General features: G+C 39.6%; 2 protein-coding genes across 2 annotated transcripts in view; one reads left to right on the top strand and one right to left on the bottom strand.

Annotated features, from left to right (window-relative positions):
* The window catches only part of LOC144666131 (serine/threonine-protein kinase 3-like), a 16,330-nt gene extending 6,618 nt beyond the window's left edge, over positions 1-9,712 (top strand). Inside the window, exons 9-14 of the mRNA XM_078527490.1 lie at positions 287-388; positions 1,615-1,752; positions 2,939-3,040; positions 4,417-4,630; positions 6,278-6,474; positions 7,200-9,712. Coding sequence (XP_078383616.1) covers positions 287-388; positions 1,615-1,752; positions 2,939-3,040; positions 4,417-4,630; positions 6,278-6,474; positions 7,200-7,358 — 912 coding nt within the window. The 3' untranslated portion in view covers positions 7,359-9,712. The remainder of the gene's footprint in view (positions 1-286; positions 389-1,614; positions 1,753-2,938; positions 3,041-4,416; positions 4,631-6,277; positions 6,475-7,199) is intronic.
* Positions 9,711-22,137, bottom strand: LOC144666136 (uncharacterized). The gene is made up of 7 exons (XM_078527497.1): positions 21,956-22,137; positions 18,610-19,302; positions 17,130-17,253; positions 15,972-16,201; positions 15,040-15,084; positions 13,014-13,154; positions 9,711-11,734 (listed from the first exon to the last, which is right to left on the bottom strand). The coding sequence occupies exons 1-6, from the start codon at positions 22,029-22,031 to the stop codon at positions 13,030-13,032; spliced, it is 1,293 nt and encodes a 430-aa protein (XP_078383623.1). The 5' UTR covers positions 22,032-22,137; the 3' UTR covers positions 9,711-11,734; positions 13,014-13,029.

The following is a 22,137-nucleotide window of genomic DNA, read 5'->3' as shown; positions in this document are numbered from 1 at the left end:
GATCATTCATTTGTAACATGCAAGGTTTGTCTTTAGCTTACAAATGTTGTATGCTTACTCACTTTCACATTCTGTTAATTATTTAATCAGATTTGGAGGGGTTTGAAAGAAACTTCATCAGCCAAAACTCACCAGAAATTACGCCTATCCTGGGGCACGACTTCAACAAAAAGTACTTTTGAAACCCCCAATTAGTGACCAGGCTCTTTCTACAAAAAAGGCTGTGAACAGCCTACGTATTTATTGTGCCACGTCAGTTTATCTTACCATTCAATTTTATTTTCAGGAAATAGGTTACGACTGCTTGGCAGACATCTGGTCATTAGGAATAACAGCAATAGAAATGGCTGAAGGGAAGCCACCTTATGCTGACATACACCCCATGAGGGTCAGAATGAATTTTACTACTCCGCTCAACAAATGAATTCTCATAACTGATTGATAAACATTGAGTCGGGGGATTTTTTTTTTTTTTTTTTTTTAAGTTTATTTTTCTAATAAAAAAATTTGGGGGAAAAAAAAAAAAAGGGGGAAAAATTTTTTTTTTTCTTTGCCAAAAAAATAAAAAAAAAAAAAAAAATTCAAAAAAAGTCCCACAAAGGGAATTTGGCGGGGAAAAAATTTAGGGGGCCAAAGTCTGAAACCGACTGTTTTTTGCACCCCTGTGAGTCCCATATATTCTTGAATCTCCAGGGGATACAAACATTGCTTTGCAAAATTGGGAGGTTCAAAAAATCGGGGTAGAAGTACACTCAGAAAAGGACTATCCAAGGGAAATGAAAATTGGCTCGAAATATTGGGAGTTTCAAGAAACTGAGGGTTGGAGAAAACAGCGTTCTACATATTTTTTACATATATTTACATATTTCCTTTGATGTTAGATCTGACAATTTAGAGTTGCATCAACACAATATAAATTTCATTTGGAGCATTAATTAAAAGTAAAACTAACCAATTTAGGCCACACTTGTGTTTATTGTTTTGACCCAAATTTCTAAATGATCCTTGTCCTAATTAAGGTAAAGGGGAAAGTTGGTGTAAGTTGTTAAATTCAAAAACAACAACGACTTCTCTTCCTGACATAATTGAGACAGTTAGCAGTCTTAGATTTGCTCTAAAATCTGTCAGGAGGAATGTGAAAATGGTGAATGAGTGTGATGTATGAGCCACAAGCTACAATTAGCGCCAGCACCCCCATTACTCACTCTCTATTTTCTCGTTTGTCCTGGCAGATAATATTTTAGAGCAAAGTCAGAGAAACTGCCCCCCAGGGGCAAAAAGGGGGGAAAAAAGAAGGAAGAAAATGGGGAGAAATAATAATGGCATAAGTTTTCAAGAACAGCAGGGCTGCAGTCTAGGCATACTTTTGTCATTTCAACTAGTTCTTTTTTAAGTTTCAAGATTTTCCTCCCAAACAGATTGGTAACAGTTTCCAGACAACCAAATTCCGGAGTCCAGTGTACTATCCATTAGGCAGTTGCACTTTTAGCTCACAAATCCCATTAATTTCCTTTACTTTGGACAATTTTGCTCTTTCACATACATTATATTTAAGCCATGTAACAATAAGGTTAATAATTATCTAAATCCAACTCATTACTATTTCGTTTACAGGCGATATTTATGATTCCAACTAAACCTCCTCCCACATTTAAAGATCCTGACAGATGGAGTAAGGAATTCTTAGACTTTGTTAGTAAATGTCTTGTTAAAAATCCAGAGGAAAGAGCTACTGCAACACAGCTATTACAGGTAAGTTAACTCGTAAGACAGCCCTGCTGTGTGCTGGGGAGCGGTGAGAAAGCTTGCCTGGGGGAAAGTTCAGGGGTCTGAACCTCTTGTTTCCCGTACTTCTTACAAAGGTCCCGCTTCCCACCTTCTCTTTTCCTGCCTTCCCCTCCCCCATGAAAAATTCTCCTGGCTCCCACCCTCCCAATGAACCCCTCCACCAGGGATGGTGGAGATGTTAAAGCTTGCACATTCTAGATTGAACCAGTTGTGACCCAGGCTCGATTTCCGACCCAGCATCATATGTGGGTTGAGTTTGTTGTTGGTTCTTGTTCTTTTTTTGAGAGTTATTTTCTCTGGGTTCTCCAATTTTCCTCCTTCCACAAAGACTTGTTTAATGTTGACATACTTTTTTTTCCTGTTAGATGATTCCTCCGTCTTTTTTCCTTTCGGTGGCCTCTGCCCCTTCTCGGTTGGTCGGTGATCTTCTGTGTCTCCGTCCAGACAAGTTCTTTTTAATCCTGAAGTTGAACAAAGCTGAATATAATGACTATCAAAAGACAGTCAAACTCACCAAATGTTTTGGCAAATTATTATCATGGGGAAATTCAATTTTGACACAACGTTATGGGCTTTGTAATAGTGGCTATTCTGGAGAAAATGATACTGCAAGTATTTTAAATTGGGTGGAGTCACAGTACATGGAGCAGTCGAACATTTGAAATTCTAATCATACATGGTACATTTAAGCGATGGAACCCGATTGAAAAAATTGACTTACACCCGCTTTCAGTGTTACGTGCATAGAGGAATTCTATCGACATCCATCTGAGATAACGTAGAAAACGGAAAAGAGGAAAAATATGATAAACAAACAAGACGGACCGAAATCCGCCAATGACCATGCAAAAAAGCCCACAAGTTCAGAAGGTCTTCTGAAGGCTTATTGGCTCATTTCGATCATGAGCCAACCAAAACTGATGCATACCGGTGTTGCTTGGCTCATTTCAACAGCAACAAAAGACTATGTGAAAAGACGCAATCGAAAGATGGATGTCGAAAGATATGCTATGCATGTAACACTGAAAGTGGGTGCAAAAGCTTCTTGGAGAATGATGTCAACAGTCCTACCCCTCACCTTATCCTCTTCGCTCTTATGTTGCTCTAATGCAAAAGGTGTAGTACTCTAAATGATGTTTTTCTGTTGCAGCATTCATTCATCCAGGCAGCGAAGTCTCTAAGTATACTGAATAACATGATTCAAGAAGCTTTGAATATTATGGAGGAAGAAAGTGCACGAGAGGAAAACGAGGTATGATATGATCTAACTCCCCCTTCCCCTCTCCCCCCGGGGGGCCTCCCTTGCTTTGGTTGTGCCCTGTGGGCGTTGCGTTGTCTGGGTGGGTTGTCAGGGTTTGGTCTGTGGGTTCGCGCCGTGTGCGTGTTCCTGCACTGCGGTGTGTGTCTGGCGTCTGGTGGGGGGTTGGTTCGGTCTGTTGGGGCCCAGCTGCATGGTGTGGTTGGGTGTGTGTGGTCCCGCGGCCCCCCCCCCATTCGCCCCCCCCCTCAGCTCCTCCCCCACTCCTCCTGGTCAGAAGGCAGTATGGCGGAGTAGTTAAGGACGCTGATTGATTAACATAAATGTCCCGGATTAAAGGGACTGTGTCACGTCTGGGGAAGTTAATTTTTTTACGTTTTGACAAATTATACTTGCTATGAAACTTAATGTTTGCAAAGAAATTACTCCTATGCATCCAAATGACAAAACTGTATCGCCATTGCAACCAAATGTGTCTCCCGGACGTTATAATTTGAAGTTACAAGCAAACGAGACTAACTTTGAAAACTGTTCAGCCCAACAATATTTCAAAAACCCATATTGCAGTCCGTTTCAATCTTCGTCACTTTTGGCCATCCGTACCTTCTTTTGTATTTGCTGTGTTATTGAAATGTTCCTTCACTGTTTTAAGTGGTTACTTTTATATTTCACCGAATTTGATGCTCATTTTCGATGCCTAAATTTGGTTAAAATCCGTGACACAGTCCCTTTAAGTCCACCCTGCGACTTGCGAAATCGTGAATTGTTTTCGGAAGTCCCAACTTCAACTCTTTTGCCTCCTTTCCACTTCGTCTCCTCTCCATTGAATCAACATGTTAAGTTTATTTGGATATTTGCTTCCTCTATTTGAAAGGCATACCTGTAAACTAGCTTTGAGCTGAATGCGTGACCACTATAATCTTGCATTTTTAGGCCCTCAAATTGTACGCCCTTTAACCCCCCCCCCCCCCCTTTCCCTAGCTGTGTTAGCTAAGGGTGGTGGTTGAATTAACGTTAACACTACTTTTAACTGCTTTGATACGCCCGTTTCTAACTGTAAAGCAGTTTGACATTTGACCTTTGCAGTAAGGCACAGCATTAACGTTTTTACGAATAAGCTGGATTTTAGTAATCCCCCAGTCTGCTCATAGGTGGAGTGAGCGAGCACGTGTGCGCACGCACGCAACACTCGCCTCGCACGCGGAGGAGACGCTGCGTGCGAAGGCGTGTCGCAGGTCATCGTGCAGGCCGTTTTTCGCGTGCACACCCGCTTCACCCACCCGAGAAAAATGAGCGATTTCTCGTAGTCTATGTTTGGAAGAAAGGAAAGACTATTCACAGTATTTGAAACGTGTCTTTCCTCGCTACAGGAGGAAGCAGAAGAAGGCGAAGAGCAGGTAGACTCAGGGACAATAGTGAAGGTTGGTGACGGTAATGATAACACCATGATAGTGAATAACACAGCGACAAGTGTGCAGAGTCAAGACACGATGATCGTGAACAGCGAGGCAGGAACACTACTGGAGTCTGATCTGGGCACAATGGTGATAAACTCTGATGATGATGAGGACGCTACAATGAAAAGTAAGATTTTTAGAGGGTAGTAAAGGGTTTTTATTTCGTGATCCGTGAAAGCTTTTTTGGGGTTTGGAATTTTAAAAAGGGGAGGGCCAAAAAAAAATTTTTTTTTTAATTTTAAATTTAAAAAAAAAAAAAACAACCCCCGGGGATTTAAACAAAAAAATTTCCCAAAAAAAAAAAAAATTTAAATTTTAAAAAAAAAAAAAATATTTTATAAATTTTTTAATTTCTTTTATTCATTTTTTAAAATTTAACTTTCCCATCGTCAATTGTTAAATACCTTACTTCTTACTAATTTTCGCGAGTACTTATTTTCGCGATTTCAAAATAATCGCGAAATTTAGTACGCGCGAAAATAACATTGCGCGAAATTTAAACACGCGAAAATTAATACCATATTATATATCACAATAGTTAGAATTTTAAATGTTTGGAACTGCAACTACCTACCTTTCAAAAATATCTTTCCATCTTGTTTTTGACTAGCACCCTTCCTCTGATTACTGTTTCGAGCTTGTAAATTGGTTCAAAAGCTCTTTAGTACAGTCACTAATGATTCCATTTACAGGAATCTTACATTTTACATTCAGCCAGAACTTTGTGTATTTCCAGTGGTTCCTTAGTCGTTGACGACTGATCCATAAAACTCTGACAAAATCGCGATATTTAATACACTTTTTCTCTAATTCTTCTTGCAATCGCGAAAATTAATACTCGCGAAATTCGCCTATCGAATTTTCGCGAAATTAAGTACACGCGAAAATTAGTAAGAATAAGGTAGCGTTGTTTTTTTTCCCGTGAAACGTGATTGAGGGTGGTAAATAAAAGTTTGTTTTCGTTATCCGTGAAAGGCCTTTTTTCCTTCGTGATTCGTGAAATTGCTATGTTTTTTTTTTTCGTGAAACGTGATTGAGGGTGGTAAAGGCTTTTTCGTGATCCGTGAAAGGCCTGTTTTATCGTGAATCGTGAAATGGCTATTTTCTTTTTCGCGAAACATGATCTAGACTCCCCTTAACCATTCTCTCTTTTTATGTGCGTTATTTAACTTGTTACCTTAGGTAAAATGCTTATTATGTGATAGAAAAAGCGTGCCCTGATCGATTGTGTAGTCGTTTTGCAGTAAGCCGGTGTTAACGATGTATCATGGCATTTAGTTGGCTTTATTTAAAATACCCGGCTATTCTGAGAGAGAGCACTACTCTGCAACTTAACTGAAATGAAGTAGATGTTTAAATGAATCGCTACCGCGCTCCGCAGTCACTTAGTCGATAAATATGAAATTAGGTACGAATTGGTACATTTCGCGCAACACATTTTTCAGAACAGGAAATGATCATCTATTCTGTTATCTTTCGGGTTCCCATGGTCTCGTAAAGACGTTTTAGGAACATATTATTACGCGAGCATGGACCGCGGACCGTGGAAGCGGGATATGATGCGAAATAGTTCAGTGGCCTGACCGACTTCTTAAACTTATTTGATCCCTCACATGCGAGTTGCTCTTGCTTTGACTTATTTAAACACGCATTTCATTTTGTCGTTCCAAAATATCGCGTTACGGGTCACGGGACGCGGGACGCACTGTTCCACAACCCTCCACCAATTGAACCAATCTGCCCAGCAACGCAGCCTTTTCCTTTTATTTCTCAGGATTGGACAGCGACGCTAAGCAGAACTATCGCCCGTCATTTATGGATCACTTCGACAGAATATTTGAAGCAGGAGGACGAGGGAGCGAGTCTGGTGCTAATGGCTCGTCTGAGGAGGACTCTGGGGGACTAATGAGGGGGGCAAAACAGGAAGATCTGTTTAAGCTCAAGAAGGCAGGCCCCCCTGACTTTGAATTTGTAAGTAACAAATAATTCAAATTCCGAGAATGGGAGAGGGGGGAGGGCTTCCAAGGGGGCATCATTGTCTATTTCAGGGTGAAAACCCTGGGATACGTTTGCAAAATCACAGGCTTATAGTGACATTTATAGGGGTGCGTTCACCCAGGGGTTATCGATGTTATAAAGGTCGCCAATTCAGGCTTATAGGACATTTATAGGGGTGCGTCAGCCCTAAGGGGTTATCGATGTTATCAAAGGTCGCCAATTCATTTACCATGTTCTTTCACTTTGTAAACGGAACATGTTAGGCCCTGTTAGGGGAGCCTTAGCTATGTATATTGCATTCTAAGTATTTTAATAAGTTAAACGCCGGCAGCTGTTTTAAACAGATCTGGGGGAGGGAAACCTTAGCTTAAACTTTTGTGAAAAGCTTCCGAACAGGCCGATTTGCTATTTTTTTTTTCTGGAGAAAATGTTTTGCAAAAATGCCTTGAATCACGCAGATCAATTTTCGCGCGCCTAAATGACAACAATTCTTTAGCAGTTTACGTTTTGTTTTTGAAAGAACAAAGCCTGTAGCTTATGATACAACTCAAACGATCCCAGAAATCCAATCAAGCAAAACTAGCGACCAGTCTCTCGGGGCTTAGACAATTTCACATATGCGTGTAGTTGCTAGTGGTGAGTTCCGAAACGATTGTGAATACCGTAAAGTGATCCTTTACTCTTGTTTTGCTTTGCAGCTGCGATCTTTACCATGCGAAGAACTGCAAAGTCGAATGCAGTCTCTGGATATGGAAATGGAAAAAGAAATTGAAGGACTAAGAGCAAGGTACCAGGCGAAAAGGCAACCTATTCTTGACGCCATGGAGGCGAAAAAGAGAAGACAACAAAACTTTTAGTGAAATTTTTGTGCTCGTCAAGAGTTTCCACGTGTAATAGGGTAGGGAGCATAATCTGCGCTCGCGTAAAAATGGTGCCAAAAAAGTGAGAGTGTTCTTGGGCAATAGCGCATACATTATCAACTCTTTTAGAGAACCCTTTGATAGGAACCTCTGTCAGTTATTTTCACGTGAATCAAAGACCAATTAATTCATGTTCATTAAATCTGTTTGTAAAGTTCATTTGTAAACTGAATGCCACCTACCTTTAAATCTCGTATTGCCCGTACAGAATCGTGCACCATTTTTTTGCGGTCACTGCGATTCGTATGTACGCCATACGGACCCACGGTGATGTTCGCCAGTCGATTCAGGACAGCCTCTTTTCCACGATCTCTCTACTTCCAGCCCGTGACCTGATCAGGGGGTGGGGTGGTCGGTGGAGGGGGGTGGGATGGGGAAGTATTGTACACGGGAAAGGTTTCAAGGCCTACAGCGAACATTTTGACAAAACTGTATTTCAACAATTTTCAACAATTTTTTGGTAGTACCCTTAGATACTTGATATTTAAGCAAATCTCCCAACTGGATCTGTACAAAATGTATGGAGGCAAGTGAGTAGAATTTGGACGTTGACTTTGGAGGTTTAAAATGGACAACAGTGGGGTTTGCAAAGTTCCGTGTCGTGTTGTTTATGAGGCTTGCGAGATGCCATTTTGAAGCAAAAAGCAAGTTTTGGAATATACAAAAACTCTTGGCTCCGAGGCAACCGAAAAAAATTAGAAAGAACAACACTGAATCCCAAAACACTCGTATTCCCGACTGTTGACCAATTTTATACCATTAAGAACCTATTTATTAAGAGTGTATTATTTTGTGAGATGCACTCATGTACTAAAAAAGGCTTGCTAGTTGATGAAATGCTTTATCAAAAATTAATATGTGATTTAAAGATAGAATGAAGAATTCATGGGATAACGATTGTGACACATTAGCTAACAAACAAATGATCAGGGGTTATAGTTTTAAAGAAATTTGTCAGGGGCGTAGCCAGTTTTTTGAAAAGTTGAATGCTGGGCCAACCGGCCCGTAATGGGTGATTTTCGAGCCCTGTCTGGTGGTAGGCTAGCTAAGTCCCTGCCTGCAGGCAAATAAATGCTATTAGGGCTGTTTATTTCAACCCTGATTTCAACGGTAGACTGCGTTTAAAGTAGCTTCGTCACGGCTGCGTCACGTAAAATTCCGAAAATAAGCCCTGGGCGGAGGGCCTTTATTCGGGGGCCGGGGGTTATTTTTCTATAACAGCTATGACTAAATAAAAGGCTGTGGGCTTATATTTATACTGTTCACAGTCCCCTAATTTTCCGTGAAGTTGTACAGATCGATCGTTGAGTTCGACGGGCCGCCATCTTGGTTCCTGAACGCGAGCGAAAACTGGGGAGAGTGCAAAAAGCCCATGGGGGGATTCTGAACAGACTAGCTTAATTAGGGAGAGGTTGTCTTCGGAAAAGTTTTTGCGTATGCAATTCTTGGGGGGGGGGGCTTATCTTTTTTCTGGGGTGGGGGGGGGGGAAACTTGTCTTCGGAATTTTACGGTACCACGAACAAGCGTGCTGAACCAGAATTGACTTGTACATTTGTAAGTTGTTTTATAATCTTTGGTGTTTTCCAACGTTGGTTAACTTTTATTTCGAGGTTTCGTTCGTTTTCAAGATACTTTTGTACATTGTAAAAATGCCTTTAAATTGTATGAAATATCCCCTTTAAGTACAGAGGCCGTTTTCAAATTTTGTAACGTGAATCGCACATCAATTTTGTTGGCGTTGGAAATAGGCTTTGTTGCTTAGTAACCCCTCTGACAAAAGCCCGCGGGCTCAGGTGTCCATTTTCGGACCAGAAGAATCTTACTTGTGGCCCAGGGTCGGGTTGTTCAAAGCACGATTAAAACTAATCCAGGATAAGCATGGAATTTGATTTCAGCTTTTAAAATTTGATTATATTTGATGTCCACTAGTTTTGACGTTGAACTCCACAAAACATAAGCACTAAAAACACTATTATACAAGAGAAATTGAGCCCTCGATCAACTTTTATCCTGGGTTAGTGTTAACAAAAACCCGGCCTGGACTGTTAGAAGTTTTTTAATTGGGTTTAAAAATGTAAATATTTGCTATTGTAATGAAGTCAAGATTAAAAGGATCATAAAAGCACGTTCTATACTTTTCAACGAAATTTTCCCACAAAAAGCAAAAGATAATGATAAACATAATTTAATTAAGCGATGATGAAATATGTTGTAATTATGCAGTTGAAATGGTTTATCTGCAGTTGTACAAGTGGAAATTTGGACGAAGTAAAATTTTCACCAACAACAAGTCTCCAGTTTATATTTATTTTGCCTCTCAACAAGTGTTATTTCAGGGGCTCGTTACAGCTGCATCAAGGCCAGGAAAAAATCAGGAAATTAAGCATCTGGTCATGAAAAGTTTTGGTAAGGCCGTCCTCTGCTATTTTTCTCCGTTTACCGTCGGGAAATGTGCAAGGCTCAGACATGTACAGCAAGCGATAAGTTTTCGAAACACTTGGGATTGAAAAAGACTAATAATTCTCGAGTTCCCTTTCTCCTCTGTCAAAACGAGTCTGAACGAACCCGAGTTCGGTCTACATAAAAATAAGCATATAACTAATTCATTTTTTCATACGAAAGCATATTAAGAAACTGAAGTCCAAGACAACAACACAGGGAACCATCTGACTTGTGACATTAGGAATGGAACAAATTTCGGTATACGCAGAAAAATATGCCTTTGGGATTATTAAAGCATTGATCATTATTTTTAGGGCTAGGCACATTCTCGTTGCAAAACCTCTCGTTTAATGTCTGGCAGCTAGTCCCTCCTAATGGTGCAAACGAGTCGGGCTCGACTGGATGAAGGTTTTTTTTTTAAATTTATCTGAGATTATTTTCTACATTCTCTCTGGTATAATTTTCAATTTGCGCGAGCGCGCAAAACAGCTGCTACATAACAAAGTACATTACATTAGTTTTTCTTGATAGGTACAAAAATTATTTAATTTCCGCCAGTAAAAAAATATATAGGTGTAACTAACAAAGGAAAATCACGTGACATTTAACAAGACTTGCTAAACAGGTTTTATGCTGCAAAATGTCGGTAATTAGCCCTGGGTTTATACAATTTTCGTGAGTAGTTTTGGAAGGGCTTAAAGCTATGGAGATTACATCCTGGGGAGCCGAGAGAGGTTGGGGGGGGGGGGGGTGGGGGTAATAAGCGGGACAGAAAATCGTTTGGAATTGAGCTAGCAAGAAGTACCTTTAAGACTCTGACGAGGGAAAGAAAGAAAGAAAGCCACTCTGAAAAACTTCTTGATTTGCACTGTACTTATGAAAGACTGAGGGCGTACGTAAGTCAAAATAAAAAAGTTTGAAGGGGTAGGGCTTTTTTTCCGGGGTGGGGGGGGGGGGGGGTTATAACTGGATTATTCTCTTTTTCGCTAGCAAAAGGACAGGCCTTTCACCGGGGGCAGGGGAACGGGCTTATAACCGGCATTTTACAGTACATAGTGCGAACAATTATAATATATGCGCAGAATAATTCGGGAATTTTAAAAGAATTATTAACCCTCGGACGTATATCAAAATACAAATCCCTCTATAAAGACAAAGAAGAGGGGTCTGAAGAAAAAAAATCTCCCCCTTGGGATGTCTGTTTTTGTTCAGATTTTTAGATTAATCTTTAGAAGATTAATCTTTAGAAATAACATTATGACTTTGCTCTTGCCAGCAGCTTGTTCTAGCTCACAATAGGTTAATAACTTCTTTAGTCTGCCTTGCTTTTGCAACTTTCCCACCTCGAATGTGTCTCTACCACCACTACTAGAATTTCTCAACTCCCTCGACCGGTTCTTGTGAAATTTTTACAGAGCATTTGCCTGATGAACAAATCAACATTTTCGAATCGAATTTCGCAAACTTGTCTTAAATCCTTAAGGAAAAACCCTTTTGATTCTGTGTATCAGCCGTCACGAGTTTTTCTTTTCGAGAGCACGAGAGGCGCGTAAGCGCATGAGGTGCAAAAGAGAGCAGAGCGCCCCCCCCCCCCCCCCCCTCTCCATTTTTGGCTTCTTCTCACCAGAAGCTTTTGTTCGTTTCTCGCGCTTGAAAAAAAAAAAACGCAGGCTAGGCCTTTTTATACGTCCGAGGGTTGTGGCCTATGTAACTACAATAACGTTCTATTTCATAGAAACATCTGGTTTCCTAAAGTACTATTTAATTCTACATGTTCTTCATTATTCTTTGAAATTTTGTTTAGCACAAGCCAAATTATCGTTCCATCCAACCAGCTTTCAAAACAGGTCCACTGTTCATATCCACCGATCTACAATAATGATTCAAAACATATAGGTCAGAACAGAGCACAGCCTGGCAGCAGGCTTACATTTGTAAAATACACGCACGCGTAGCGAAACCGCGTGAAGCGAGACTGCATTTTGGAGCAATCTGATTGGCTAAACAGGTATTGCGTATTGCGGCCTACAATTATGTTACAAACCCGTCAATAATCAGTTTTATTGACATATAATTATTCTAACAAATTAGACTGCTCGTTTTCATTTTTTATCGACTTGACTCTTCTCAGCAGTGATTCCTGAGGGATTATAGAAAGGGAACACGCGCTCGGGGATCGTCCCGTCGTCTTCCGCGCGCTTTATATTTCTATTTCCCCAGCCTTCCTTCTCACGCGTGCTAGTAAGAGAATACGATAGAAGTCTTTTCGATAGCAAGTCTTTCATTTGCTTAAGAAGCCTTTTTGTTGCGCAGGGGGAAAGTGGGCACTTTTCTTTGACGGCATAGCGGTGCCGGGAAACGATACAAGTCTGTGTCAATCAAGCCGTTGCTAAGAAAGAACCCACCCAATTCAAAGTTTTGTTTTTCTCAGAAAGACTTAAATATCAATGACTGCATGCGTGTGAAATGCGAAAATTGGCGGGTTTTGCGTTTGATGTTTTACGAGGCTGAGATGTTTTTTGCATTTTAAGCCAGATTTCTCACCCGATGTTTCACGTCATTAAGATTGTTTTGGCGGCGTGGAATAAAAAGCGAACAATTTGTCACGGTTGACATTTAACAACCAAAAAATGGTAAATCATTTCAAAATCATTGAAGTTTAATTAGTATAATTCGCAAGCCTTACTTTTGCCAGACTGGTCACCGTTATCACTGCTGTTTGTTGTTTTGATGTCCGGCAAACTTCAAAGGAGCAAACAAAATGCAAAAAGCTATTGTGTTTTGTGCACGGTTGAGACCAAAACATTCGAACTCAAGTTATTCACTATGCCCTTAGCAACCATTCGATAGCTAAAGCGCGCACTCGGTTGCCCGGTACCGCTATGCCACATTTTTGAGTCGTGTAACAAAGGAATTTCTTTCCCCTCCTGGTGGTGAGGAAAGCATCGACTTTGATATTTGACTCAGGATTTTGCTCTTCCGGCAGCTATCAGCCGATAGAAACCTGAAAGCGGAGCTCCCCGTTTATTCTCTTCGCCGCCCGTTCATATATTAAAATCTAACCATCAGCCGATAGAAACCTTGAGTTCGCGGTTAAATTGTTAAATGTGTCATTTCGTCGATGCTTCGAGTTTTTTAAACATACTTGCCTTATGATTTTGTTACTCATCTCCGGCTCAACATCACAAGAAATACAATCAAAATAATGATTCCAAGCGACACCAAAGCAATGCAAACACACATCAAAATGAGCGGGATAAGACAGTAGGTAGTGACATCTACTTCACAATCTGCAGAATAAAGCTTCGTGTCAAAAAAGATTGAAATAAATAGTACCGTAAATTCTCCTTCAAGCCTCCTCACCGGGCGCTTAACTATTTAAAGCATTTTTTAAGGGGTGGGGAGGGGTGGAGGGGCAGGGGGATCAATGGTGATTTCCGGTCCGAACTGGCAGTGTCGGAATCTGTTTTCAATTTTGTTTCGAATTCAATGATACACTTCGAAATAGCGTACATGAATTTTTTGAGTCGGCAGTCCACCATTAGTGGTCAGTCGTTCAGGTATGATTAATGAGTTGAAATGTCGGTTTAGAATAACGCCGGGGTTGTTCCACTCACTATCATTGTTTTGCAAGGATATCTGGCGTTAATAATGTAGTAAAAGGCAAGCTAGTCCCGGAGATTTTATTTTGGCTAGTGAACATTCCTTCTTGTGAGACTCACATAAACGAAGATTGCGCAGTACGGGCTGGAAACCACCTTTAATAGAGAGAGGGGGCTGAGCATCAGTTTACCACCCATTTTTGTACCATATTTTAAACGATAAAGTGTAATGTCGTTTCTGTTTTAGTACAAGAAGCAGAAATATTTCCCATAAAGCTCGCGAATACTGCGTGAAATTTGTGCCTGTTTTGGTAATACAGTCTTTCGTTTCATGTTTGGTTGTAAAAAAAGGGGAGGGAAAGGGTGGGGTACAAGGGATAGGAGATGCTTAATAAACTTTTTGCTCCAAAATGGGGGCTTATAAGGGGGGGGGGGGGGTGGGGGTGGGCAATAGAGGATATAACGGTAATTAACACACATGTTAAATAGGTCCTTGAATGTGTCCCAAATTAAAATTACATTTGTCAGACCTGGCAGGTCAGACCGGGCCGGTACATTCGAGAACGGAATTCTGAATTGTTAGTCAGATTTATCCTGTGAAATCAGTCAATACATAAGTATTATACATTGTTATGGTGTAAAAGGCCATTTCACATTCAAAACCACCAGACTAGTCGGCCAGTTCTGACAAGTGGAAAGCGCCCCAAATGGGAAATTACTAGAACCAGTTGGACAATTTGATTCTTTTTTACACGAGCCAAAACTTTTTTGTTTAATTTCACTGTCCAACTTGGAAAAAAATCTAAACATTTTAATTTCTTCAACGGCTCTAACCTAAAATCAAAAATCACCTGATATCGACTATAATGTCCTATCAATCAAACATCAACAACCATTTTTCTCAATTAAGGTTAATATAGGGTCAGAACAATTAAGGACTGCTAAAACAAAGTGCTTTTCTTTGACAAGCTAAACTGGAACGCTGTTTTTGCTACTACCTGGAAAACCTAAGCGCTAGCTATTAGTAAGAAAGTAAATTCCCTGCATGTCTCTGTATAACCGGAGCGTTAAACCAGCGCTAGGTCAGTTAATATAAAACGACTTAAGACGGAATCCATCAGGACATTGAGTAATATTATTTTTAGTTTGACAAAAATCGAGTACCAGAATAATATAAATCCTATTGCGTTATTTTCTACCCTTTTTAAAAGCTAAAGATGTAAGTTTTAGGGCTTTCTTATCAGAACAAGCTGAGAAAATGAATTTCAAAGTTCACAAGAGCCATGTAAACTATAGGAAAAATCTTGTGAACGCGTAGCTATGGGGTGAAATCGTCTTTTAAGAAGGGATTGAATGGAATTCAGTGGAACTTCAAAATTTGTTTTCGATGTTTGGTGTTGTCCAGAAATGATTTCTTTTGATAAGATATTTGAAACACAGTAACACAGAAGTTTGCAATAAGATGTAAAAAATTTGGGTACATGATTTTGTCCAGTTAATACTCGAAGTCCTGGCGGATTTCATCTTAAACCTATAAAACACAACACTAGTGTCTAATGTTACTTGTGTTTACCTTCTTCTTCTTCTCCCGTGGCTTTTTCGCGGCCTGCTGGACCAGCTTGTATAAAAATAATAATAATAATAAAAAATTTAGACGATTGAGGAAAGACCCCATGGTTGTTCAAAGAACGATCAAGCTTAGACCAGCTAATCCAGGAATAGCATAAATTTCTGATTTAAGTTTTATAACCGACTGTTTTAACGCGGTTTAGACTTGCCAAGTGTCGACTCTTTTGAGCGACGAATCGCGACTTTGAAAAATGTTAAACCGCCTATCGAGAGTTTTATTCCTAGCTACAGTAAAATCCCGCGAGTTAGAACCTAGTTTTTTTCCAGGTTAGCCTAAACAGGTTCTTACATAAATGGTAGTTAACTCAAATTTCGGCTATATATTTTGGTTTTTAATAGGTTCTTATTTTCTCCGGAGAAATTTACATTGTTGCTAATAGAACTTTTAGCGATGTTCAGTCTATTATTTGTATAAAATTTGCATACCAAACAAGTTTTATGTAGAAATGAAGCACTTTTCATTCAGAACACGACATTGTATACATGTACAGTTAAGCCTTGTCGAAACTTATTTTCCCAAAAGTAACCATTTTTAATCAATTTTAGGAAATAAGAACCTGTTTCCAAATTTTAGGCTGAATAGGTTCTCATAAAGATGGGGTCTTGTCTGCAAATTTTAGCCTAATAGGTTCTTAAATGTTAGGTTCTTACTCGCGGTTTTTAACTGTATTGCGTAGAGGCATTTCAGTCCTACAGTTGTTTGCCTGACCGTTCCATCCACCCCCACCCCTCCCCCAACACAAACACACACCCCTGCACGGTATTTGCATGTTCGTCCGAGGTTTGTCTTCTTTGTAAAATGCTCTGTTAATAATAACGACTTCTAGGGAAACAGAGGTTATTTTCTGCTTTGTACAACTAAAAAACTAAACTCACTATTACTGGCGATGGTTATCGTGACAGTTCCTTCTTGCGTGACGGTTGTCACGCCACCATCCACGGATTTTATGGAAACCGTGAAGTTTTCATCGTCTTCAGTAAAGTCGTCACTTAAGATCGGAACATTGATGCTGTGATAAACTTCTCCTGGTTTGAAAAGAAAGTCGCCCGTGGTCTGGAAGGAGAAATCCTTGTTTATTCCGGCTGTCCCACTTGTTGCACTAAACCTACAGAGCAAAAAACGCATTGCAAAGCGATATAATAAGTTAGGTATAATTTTGAAATGTATTGTTTACCAAACCATTGAATAAAAATACGTATTTTTAAATCGAGATCTCGCAAGAATGAAACAAATTACAAAAATGCACAACTTTTCGACACCGTCAAGTGAGTAATAAAAAGTAAAAAAGTTAATATATTCCGGTTGAGTGTCAAATAGTTTTATGTAAAATATCAAAGGCCCTTCAAGCAACCTCATGGAAATTCGATGAAGTGCCGTCCTTCGCTTTTTTTCCAAATAATTTCAAATAGTTTCATGTTAAGTATCAAAGGCCCTTCGAGCAACCTCATGGAAATTCGAAGAAGTGCCGTCCATTGCTTTTTTCCAAATAAGCGTTCAATAAAGTAACGGTCTCACTTTATTTGCCTTTGAATGTTTTTCCTTGTTCATAGGATTTGCGTCAATGGGTCACTGATGCTTTGTGCTCTCTTGCTTTGTAGCGCAAATTTTATTTTTTTTCACCACCAAAATAAAGTGTAACCTTTGAATATGTTTTTAACTGTGTGGGATGCCTGTTCGTCTTCGCGCTAATCCAGTTTTTCGCGTTGCTCCCCAACTAACTAAACGTCTGGAACAGGCTTATGGTAACCTCAAGCACGCAGTCTAATTAGGGCCTGTTTACATGATTCCGGAATGAACTCATTCCAGAATGACTTGACTTTCGTCTCGGTATCATGTAAACAGATACAGAGAAATGGATGGGGATGGAATGAACTCGTTCCGGAATGTCATTCCGGAATCATGTAAACAGGCCCTAAACTGTGGAAAAGTAATTTCCTATTTAGTCAATCAGATTGCGAGCTTGACAACTGTCAGCCACTGGATTCTGATTATCAAAGAATATTATACCTTTGTTTTATTTAGTTTTCTCTAACCTCACTATCGATGCGATTTCAACATTTCCAGTCCTCATAGCCAGAAGGTCAACGCTTTCGACATCTTCTTGAACACGAAATGAATTAGTACTGAATTTCACTTCAACTTGAACAGCTGCCAACGCTAAAACAGAGGATAAAAAACAATTATTTTCGCTCAATCTTTAATTAGAGAAATAACCTCCCGTGCTTTAAAGACTGGTATTCTGTTTCCGCCATTTAGCGACATAAAAACAACACTTGCATTATACGGAACACATTGTAAAAATGTATTTACATTTGGCGGAACTATATTCAATATATTCTAGTTTTTTTTTTCTTTTTATTCACTCTGTTTATTTTTGACCGCTTTAGCCGTCAGGATTAGTTTGCCGTCTATCTTTTCCGTTTTAAGCTGTAAGTGGCAGTGGCAGAGAATGTAAATGTACTTTCTTATTGATATGAACGATAGTTGTAATGTATTCATCTCAGCTCTCATGATTCGAGCAACTTTTTTCCTCTCGTGCAAATTGTTGCATTTTGAGCAATTTTCAGACCGAAGATCTCCGAAGATTATCCGAGTGTTGTTCAAAGGAAATACGAACGTTTCGGAAGATTAACGAAGTTTGCCGAAGACTTTCGAGAAACATCTGAAGACATTTCAACTTTCTGCTCATTTTGCATTAAAACATCACAAAACTCGTCAGCAAACATGACATCATTGATATCTTCACGATTTTCCTCAGTTAAAGAAATCCTTGTTATTTAAAAAAATCCCCCTTAATATGTTATTTAGATACTTCTTTTGCTGTAAAATTGCATTAAACTGCTTAGAAATCTACTCTCAAAGGGAAATTAGCATATATTTAGAGAAATTCTCTTGATTAGAAGCAGCGTTTTGGATTTTTTTGGAGCATCTTTCGAGCAACTTTTGTTATCAGAAGCAACTTTTTGGATTATTGGAGCAACTTTTTGAGAAATTTCGGGCAACGTTTTGTTAAATCTCGAGCAACTTGTGGAAAGCCCTAGTCTGGCCAAGACCCGTGCGCATGCGCACAGCCAACCTCGTCCCCAGGGCGCTTTTCCCTTCAGAGCGGGAGGGGAAAAGCGCCCTTGGGACGAGGTCGGCGCACAGCCTATTATCCGTGGAGTGGCAGCCATGGACAGCTGTTTCGTCCTTGTTAGGACTCATCAGCATGACATAGCCAGGCATGAGGGTCTCACAGATCATAGAACCCGCCGTTTACCGAATGCTGCCCTGAACCCGAATGTTGTTTTAAAACCCAACCCCATATGGAAACATATGGGAGCTGTCGCTGGGACTGCAAACTCTCGTTAGTGTTACCCATGGCATCTCCGGCAGCCCCACCCCTCTCCCATACAATTAGACTCACTATGTCTTCTACAACCCCACCATTCTTAACAGATGACACATGGTATCTCCATCTCCGTCCCTTCCCCTGGACATAAAAAATAAGCTAGTAAAGAAAAGTAGAGTTACCTTGATTGAGGGTGTCATCCGCATGCTCTTTCGCTTGCTCCGCACTCAGAGTTTCTTTGGTGAGCGTAAACCAGCTGAGCCACAAGTCCGCGGGCCCTTCATCGTGGCCGATGGTGTAATCAAAAGGCTCGGCGTTTGCCGGTTCTGGATCCATAGGAGCTTCGTATAGTTCAGCGGCTTCTCGAGTCCCGTTAAGATAGATCTCCGTTTCATTCTCGTGCGAGCCGTGATAGACAATAGTAGCGTGATTCCATTGGCTCACTGGGGGCACAAACACTCGCGCTGCATCGGTTACTAAATCGTGGTGTCCCACCGCGGCGTGAAGTGAGACGTTTCCACCAATTTGAATGAGATATATCTCCATGGGATTGCTGTTTTTTCGCTCTTGCCTGTTGGGAATCGCATTGAAAACTCGAAGTTTGCTGGCCTCTGGCAGTGGATAGGTGAACTTGAAAAGAAACGAGATTGTAAAGCTTGGAAAAGCAGAGGTGCTACCGATGTTCTCACTGAGATTTCCTAGCGAGATTTTGTTTGCACCAGATTCAGTCTTGGCCAGGAAGACGTCGTGTATTCCGTCCTCTTCCTGTACCACAACTTGACCAACGATGGCTTCAGGGAAGAAGGATGCGTTTGTTTTTGGCCTGTATCCATAGAGCTGACCGTCCGACTTAGGATACAAATACCAGATAAACTCTGTGAATTACAAAATAATGCAGGTTTTTAGGGAGAAAATTCACGTAAAACCAGCCTAAACTAAAGGGGCTAGGTTAAACTTTCCACACTTCAGTTCACTTAGTTTAATTATCATCTTGCTGCTTATCGAGGGCAGGCCGAAAGACCAAGAGATAGAGTTCCCATCCCTTGCAAATTGTTTTCTCTCTTTTTATTTTCCTTTTTGATTTTTGAAGGTTAGGCAAAATAATATAATCATTGGAAAAATTAACTTTTGGTCTATTTCAACAATAATTCAATATTTTGGCTGGTAATTGAGCATGTCAATGTTACCATATTGTTACTTATTTTCGCGGGAACTTAATTTCGCGAAAATGTAACAGGCATATTTCGCGGGACTTAATTGGCCAATACGTCATTAACATAAAAAATAAAATAGAAAAAGTTTAAAATAAATTTTCGCGGATCTTAAAGTTCGCGTTTTTTTTGAAAATCGCGAAAGTTAAGTCCCGCGAAAATAAGTAACAATAAGGTATGTAATTTATCAGAAAACAGATCTTATTCTCTAAAGGCCTTAAAATAGCAGTGCCACGGTATTCTAGGTCATTTTTCTAAACAAGCATGGTTTCGATTGACGAAGATTTAAACAGATTACGTTCGACAAAATTGAAAAAAACTTTGCCAATTTTTTCAAGATGTGCTGTCCGGGACGTAGCTCCGTCAAAACACTTGCACGCATTGCGTTCCTATGTTAACAGGAAACGAGTGCAATTTACTTCGATCACTGTAACTCTTTTCCGAGTTAAAAAGAACTGAATATTTTGAACGGTATTCGGGAGACAAAAAATGTTCCTTTGTCCCATAGCGACTGTGAAATACCGCCATGATTATCGGTTTCTACTCCACGCGCAGACAAGTTGAACTAAATCGTTCAAATAATCTGATTGGTTAGACGAATGACCCAAATGTTTTCATCTGGAACGCTCGAACTTTCCGAACTGCTCGCGCGCGCAATGGCCACATTTAGCAGCCCTAATTTTCTATATTAAGGAAATAAAAAATTCTCATTGACTAGTGGAAAAAGAAGTTAATAGAAATGGCAAGTTCAGATTCACTAGAATATAATGTCTATAACATAACAACCAATATTGCTTAGCGACTGATACGACTGTTTATCGATCAAGATGCAAATAAACGTCATATTTTACGGTCAGCGTTGCATGCATACCAACTTAAACCATCGGTTATTTGCTGGTAAATAACCCAGCTAAGACGTAATTTATGCCGCTTATTGGACCCATCTTCTCAGAAAATGTCTTAATAATTGCTTAATGTGAGTCAATAAAAACATTTTCCAATGTTGTGATATTTTTTTTTCTTTGATCCGGCTGAATGGACACCTTTCCTTTGTTTGTTTTGAAAATAAAAATAGTTCGTTCTAGAAAGAACAGCACGTATTTTGTTATTAGCTGTTCACATGGTTTCAAGTAATATGTTGCCAAAATAGACATAAGCCGTGGATTAATTCACAACCTTTCTTAAGTGATAGCTACATACAGCACACCTTCGAAGAAACATTTGCGTATTCTTTTATAATTGGTATTTGTATCATTCTTTCCTATCTCCAGTCAAGCCAAACATTTCAACTTGAACCTCACTATTACGAATTAAGGCCAAAGTTTTAACTTTAAATACTTGTTTTAACGAGTTTTCGAGAGTTAAAATTTGACATTGTTTCGAATTGCTGTGTCCACAACACATGAGCAACTAACTTTTCTGATAAAGAATGTTCTAGAAGTGCGTGTAAACAAATATGCAAAATTACCTCATAACTCAGAGTTAATCGTCCAAATCAGAAGTAAATCTTTTAATTTCGAGTCATTTAAGTCAGTTTTCGCAAGCAAACAATTATGTGTATTTTTTATAAACTAGCAAACGTTATCTTGAAGTTCATAGCGCAAAAATATGATTGCCCACACTTTAATACAATTGTTATTGTTGAATGTACAATGATCATAAGTTTTGAAGACAGTATCATTAAATATTCGAAAGCTAAACAAAGAAAGAATGACATGTATGTTTCTCGCTGTTTCCACTTATTCCAGCCGAAGTTTGTCGATTTCAGTGAACGCGTATTCATTAAATGCGAAAATAAGAGTAATATTTTCGCAAAAAAAAAATAAATCTGGCAAGTTAAAATGTCGTGTCGTGCAAGTTTCGATTCAAGCTATTGTAATATGACAAGAGTTCAAATATTAATTCACAAGATGAGGTCGAAAGTAACCCCGAAAAATAAACAATTTGTTTTTGGCTTCCATTTTTATGTGTATATCTGAACTTTCTCGCGTTTTGCTGAACACCGCGCGGGACTTAACGTAAAGATCGACAGCTTATAAATCGAGTTTTATCGTGTAAATATATGCAGCGCTTGGACAAAAGAAAACTACACAACAGAAGGCAGAGAGGGAAAAAACTTAAGAATGTGTTCGAAACACTTCAAGATCACGGCTGTAAATTTGACAAAGATTTCGATTGGCGAATTCCCAAGTAACCACATTGTCCAAGCAGAGATTACTGTGGACCATGTTTTTTGATTGAACTACAGTAGTTAGAAGATGTTGACTGAATGGATTGTTGTCCTCTTCCATATTTAATTTAACGCATTGTGACTTACCGGGCTTTGGTGTTAAAGCGATGGCCAATGATGATGTCACAAGAAAAAGGCAAATACGGCTAGTTATCGACTTCATCGCGTATTAGCGAGTTGTTTTCAAGACCTTGGTATTCAGCTGGACTCCCGCATTCTTGTCAGTTGCTTGTACAAAATGCAAATTTCATTCCTGCGGCTAGGTAAAG

Source organism: Oculina patagonica, chromosome 9 (assembly GCF_052425735.1).
Source record: "Oculina patagonica isolate OP01 chromosome 9, crgOcupat, whole genome shotgun sequence".
Lineage (NCBI taxonomy): Eukaryota > Metazoa > Cnidaria > Anthozoa > Scleractinia > Oculinidae > Oculina > Oculina patagonica.
This window is presented reverse-complemented; position numbering and strand designations above follow the sequence as displayed.